The sequence below is a fragment of the Myxocyprinus asiaticus genome, chromosome 48, assembly GCF_019703515.2.
Source record: "Myxocyprinus asiaticus isolate MX2 ecotype Aquarium Trade chromosome 48, UBuf_Myxa_2, whole genome shotgun sequence".
Taxonomy (NCBI): domain Eukaryota; kingdom Metazoa; phylum Chordata; class Actinopteri; order Cypriniformes; family Catostomidae; genus Myxocyprinus; species Myxocyprinus asiaticus.
In genome coordinates this window covers 20,264,111-20,269,845 of record NC_059391.1, presented here as the reverse complement: position 1 = coordinate 20,269,845, position 5,735 = coordinate 20,264,111, and the positions used below count along the sequence as shown (strand labels likewise).

At 43.4% G+C, this 5,735-nt stretch overlaps 1 protein-coding gene across 1 annotated transcript; it reads right to left on the bottom strand.

Moving 5' to 3' along the window:
- Positions 1-95: 95 nt before the first annotated feature.
- On the bottom strand, positions 96-5,666 carry LOC127437785 (zinc finger protein 319-like). The gene is made up of 2 exons (XM_051692964.1): positions 5,519-5,666; positions 96-4,395 (listed from the first exon to the last, which is right to left on the bottom strand). Exon 2 carries the CDS (start codon positions 4,079-4,081, stop codon positions 2,255-2,257), a length of 1,827 nt encoding a protein of 608 aa, XP_051548924.1. The 5' UTR covers positions 4,082-4,395; positions 5,519-5,666; the 3' UTR covers positions 96-2,254.
- Positions 5,667-5,735: the final 69 nt, after the last annotated feature.

Here is a 5,735-nt window from a genome sequence, read left to right as displayed (position 1 = left end):
TTTTCTGCTCAATTCCAGTATAAAAACACCAGACATTAATACAAACATGAATATAAACAAGAAATTCAAACTTACATCAATGACACATAACTATACATTATTAATAAAAGGTTTATTGGTTAGTGCTGTGTATATTAAATGCTACATACAGATATTTGAGCATGAATGTCACATCAACCGCCACATGAAGTTTTCTTACTAGCTCATTCACAATCTACAATTTGAAAAAAGCTAAGAAGTATGTGCGCTCAGAAACGCAAATACTTGGAACAGATTACAGGAACTAACACAGCAGGCATGCACGGGGGTGGCGAGGTCTCAAAACCATAGAGGAAGGCCATTTAATTCCATTGAGCTGGTAGACGAAGGTATAGCTAAATCTCCCTTTACCCTCCTCTATGGTCCTGACACTTCTGCTAAGAATATAGATATTTATATAAAGATTTTAAACAATATTACTAAAAAAGTAATATACAAACATGAAAACATAAAAAACACGACATCCTTTAAAAAAAAATTCAAATCCCAACTGTTTTTTGATTCTTAATGCCTACAGTTTTTTAAAAAAATGCCCCTCATTTTGTGTGTGTTTGTTTTAAACAATGGATATAGATACAATAAATGGGATGTGGGGGAATATTAAGGCCAAAATGTCACCTCTAACCCCATTGTACAGTCCTAGGTGAAACCTAACAGCTAGACTGAGATGTTTTCAAGGGCCAGTCAATGCATATAATACTGCATAAGCAACAGAGCAGAGAATGTTTTTGCCCCAGGCTATGGTGGGACATTTTGGTGGGACATTTTGATGGGAACTTTAGGGTGGGAGGGGTTGAAAGTTGGAAAAGGTGAGGCAAATCAAGACTTGCACAGTTTGTTCTATTCAAATAAAAATTTTTTTTACTACTGTTAAATGCGCCTGCATCTTCTAAAATTAAAAAAGGAGAGTATTTCATTCATAATAAATCGAATGTTATCACTGTTGTTACCTTTAAATCAAACAGGACCCCTACATAAAACAATAATTAAAAAAAAAAAACAAGGGGCAAAAACCTTTATAAAAGACAGACTCAACTTTCACACAACCCTGAACACATTACAATCCAAACTACATCTACAAAGAGGCTGAAATTAATTTAAAAGGTAAATCAGAAACAAAAACGAAAAGAATGTATGAACCAAAACTTCACATAATGAAAAACTACTTATAAAATTGTGGTGCAGTTTAAGAAAGACAACGCAATATCTAATGACAGGACTAGTAAACAAGTTGCATACATACTATGTACATACAGTAATACAGGAAGCCTTTTCAGGTTTTTCAGCAATTTTTAGGACAGCTGAACTGATTCTTGTGGGAATATGAACTGTTTGTATACAAGAGTGAAGTTTACATTTCTATATAGATTCTACTGTATATATTATGTATAATCTCAGTGAAATATAAAGACCTTCTGAGGTCATTTATACTTCCGCTGGTTAACAATCTGTCCCATTTAGCGGTGTGGTACAGTACATTGATGGTTTTTGGTACGTACCTTTATTTGCCACAACAAGGGGAACTTCAACATAGACACATACAGACATAGTTCATAAGAGCACAATTCTGACCCCCTTTTTGTTTTTGTCGTATCTGTTAGCTACTAATTAGGAGGAGTGAGGTTAGTGATTGGAGTATAGTTCCTTATTCATAGATGTTACATGTGTATGAATAGACTCATCAGACAACAGGCACTCAAAGAGCCATCTCAATTACATTATTTACTATAAACCTTTTTTGCCTTGGGGTCTACAGAATTGATAGGGGCATTGTAAGATCTCACTGTACGAGTCATTTAAATTGGTTGTGAGCCATGTCTGGCAAAGGAGCCACTTAAAATTCACAATGATCAGCAAAAGCTGCCCTACAGGACTAGGAGTAATTGGTTACTCTTCTTGCAAAATCCATAGAAAAACCAACAATACATTATGTTCAGTTAGGGTATTGTGTTTAAATTTTTCAACTTGTAACATATCCTTTGTCTCTCTCTAACCACTACATAACATAGCCAATAAAATTATTGATGTATGCCTCCTGATATCAAATGGGAAATATGTATCAAACAAAATGGGGTTAATGAGGTTGTTGGGCCTTTGACTCATTGATAGGACAGTTAAATAAAACAAGAATTTCACTAGGCAAACAGTTTTGATAAAAGGGGTCAGCTTGGTGAGTTTTGCTTTTACCTTGAAGATGGGGGTGGGAGGGCACAGCTTATTGAATGAGAGAGGAAACAGGGTAGCCCCCACCTTCGGCCGTGTGCTGAACTGTATGCTCCTGGAGTGCTCCTAGATCGGCAAAACGCTCTCCGCACCACACACATTTGAACTGGGCATCTCTCGCATGCACACTTTGATGCTTGGCCAAGTGCTCACGCTGCTTGAAGCCCTTGTCGCAACTGGCACACTTGTAGGGCTTCTCGCCGGTGTGGACGCGTCTGTGCCGTTGCATCTCCGAGGAGTACTTGAAGCGCTTCTCACAGTCAGGACACTTTAAGGGCTTCTCCCGGGATGGGTCGCATCGGTGCTGCACAAACTCCGAGGAGGACAGGAAGCGTCGGTCACACAGCGAACATTTTAGAGGCTTCTCAGTGCAGTGCGAATTCTGATGCCGCTGTAGCGTGGTCGCCTTTTTATAAGCCTTTCCACACACGTCACACTTGTAGGGCTTGTCTGGATTTGTGGGTGTCGAGGAGGACTCACCACATTTGTGACGCAGCAGCTCCCCAGATTGACTAAAGCCCTTGCCGCAGGAGGCGCACTTGAAGAGGTTGTCCATGCCGTGAACGTGCTGGTGGTACAACAGGTGGGACGGCTGCAGGAAGCCCTTGTCGCACAAGTTGCATTTGAAGGGTCGGTCGGCAGAGGCCTTGTGTGTGCGTCGATGTCGCACCAGGGCATACTGTTGCTTAAAGCTCATCTGGCAATCTTCACAGTGGAACGGCCGTTCTTCCGAGTGGGTGCGTTCATGCTGCCTCAGGTCGGATGGACGCTTAAAGCCCTTCCCGCATGTGGCGCACCGAAATGGCCGAGCACCTTGCGGCTGACATTGGTGGTGCAGGAGCTCGGAAGACTCTTTGAAATGCAACTCGCAAAGGTTACACTTGAACAGGTGCTCGCCAGAGTGGGCATACATGTGACGGACCAGGTGAGAGCGGTGCTTGAAGCTCTTCTCACACACGGCACACTTGAATGGCCGTTCGGAGCTGTGGGTACGCTGATGGTGGGCTAGATGAGAGGACTGGCTGAAGCTTTTGTCGCATGTTTCACATTTAAATGGCTTCTCACCCGTGTGGACACGCTCGTGACGGGTTAACTCAGACAAATGACGGAAGCCCTTAGAGCACACCGAACATTTATAGGGCCTATCAGGTTGTGAAGGCTCAAATGTAGGCTGGCCGGATGTCCCAACAGCAGTGCTGCCACTGGATGATGCTTCATCATTGGACGGCTGTCCTGGGTTGCCAGAAGTTGATGTGGGCGTAGCATTTCCCGAGGAGCCTGGCCGATAAGTTTTTTCACATATGGAGCATTTCATGGGATTGCTGCTGTTATGGGCATTGTGATGCTGTGCTAGCGAAGTTAGCAAGGAGAAGCCCATCTTGCACACTCCGCACACAAAGGGTTTCTGTTCCACCTGCACGCACTGGTGCTCCAAGAGGTCGGTGGCTTGGTGAAAGATCTTCAGACACTGCGTGCACTGAAAAGAACGGTCTTGGCTTACCATGCACTGGTGCTCATGTGGATTAGCCAGATGGGAAATGTCGTGACCACATGCACCACACTTGTGCCCGCCCTCATTCCCTACATGCAAGGAAGGCTGCTGCGCTTGTGCCGGATGCGGCTGCTGGTTGTGCTGTTGACTGTGATGCTGCTGCTGTTGTTGCTGCTGCTGGGACTGTTGCTGCTGTTGTTGCTGCAGTGCCGTGTCCGGCTGGAGGACGATGCCGTAGACGGTGCAGCCCAGGGCATCTGCCCCTGGCGGTATGGTATGCACCACTGGAGGCGGGGCAACAGCATGCTGCTGCCACGCCTCCGTCATCCGGGCTCTGGTGTACGGATTCAGCTTTGAGCCGTAGTTGGACCTCTTACCGTGCGAATCCAGGGGGAAGGGATTGTTGGACTGCCCGCGGTGGGAAAGGTGGGGTGGCAGAGAGGAACTTATTTTGACAGCTCTTGTGAAGACGACAAATAAAGAAAAAAGTATCTAATAATGCTTTCTGGAACACTTTTTGGCTCTTGAAAAAGAGCAAACTGATGAGGGAATGAGCTTCAAAGTTGTAATGTCTGGGACAACAGATTTTAACTCAAATAAGGAGCCTGACCTTCTACATCACCGTCTGATTTGGTGCAACCCTATAAGAGAAAAACAAGAAGTCAGTCAGCATCAAAAATTACAATGAGGTACTCCACACATCTTAAGGGGTGTTCACACGGACAGTGATTTCCAGCGACAAAGCCACCAGAAGACATCCATATTTAATGCAAATGCACAGCAACACAATGCTATGCTACTATGATATTGATCCACATTATGATATAGTTGCACACTGAATTTGAGTAGCAAAGGCTACTTGCAACCTGCTGTCAGTGTGAACACCCCTTTAATAATTTAACCTGGATTTGAGTGTTGGATGGCTGTTCTGTAAAGAGATCCACAATTCCCCTGAATTCCCCCCTTTTTTGAACTAACCAATCCACTCCAAATTATACAACCCACAATACTACATACAGACTTTCAAAGTAGCTGAGGAATTGATAAACAATAAACATATAAAAGAGAAAAAGCATTATACAAGCCAAATGTAATCTTTTAAATGACATAGGACCACTGATAAAATGATGAGTTTAATCTGACAGGTCACTTTAAGCCCAAAAAACAGGTAGGACTATCTCTCTGCTTTTCCAGCTGGTGGTACACCCCAGGCGAAGCTGCGTCCATGTTAGACCATGGCAAGAGGGACTGGCCAGCAAGCCTAATGCCAAAACCTAGTGGGATGTGAAGGTACAGCATTTTTGAACGCATATGATGCTCAAAATGCTGTCTAGGCATGCCTCTAGCTAGGTCTTTTTTGTCTACATCCCCACAGCATTCACCTGTGTGTATTCACTACAATGATTTCAAAGCATGCGTGGGTTATATAAATGTAATAGCACATTAAGGGCAGATCGTTGCGCATTTGTTTACAATTCAAACGCATGTAGGCTATTAGTGTAGCGGTGTTTTTTTTTTTTGTTTTTTTTTTTTTTTTGCAGTGCATAAATGCCGGTGACAGATCTTTCACGTTAGCTAGTACCAGATAAAAACGGCTAATATTAATGTAAAAACAAACAGTTTTTCAAGTCATTTGGAAGAAAACACATTCTGCTGTGCAAAATGGCTAACTATTTGCAAGCGGGCTAACAGGCTAACTTAAGCTTTGAAACACACATTTCTACGCACATTTTCTCCCTTGTTATGATCAGACATGTATATCACCTTTTTCAGAACCGGGTGCCACTCTGAGGTTTACTATCATGGATTGGGGTTGATTAAAAATCAGCTTGTGGTGTTTTTGAAGGCTGTAAATCCGCTGTCTTTCCTAGGCCGCACCCCCGCTCCGTGCATACAGAAACAAACGAAAAGCCCTGCCAGCTCTCCCGGATCTCTCCCAGACTGCTCCGTAAAACCCGACAATAGTCTTTTCAGCGTTTGC

Bases quoted from the DNA above. Each gene is read 5' to 3' on its own strand.
- LOC127437785 (XM_051692964.1), bottom strand. From the start codon at position 4,081: ATGACGGAGGCGTGGCAGCAGCATGCTGTTGCCCCGCCTCCAGTGGTG.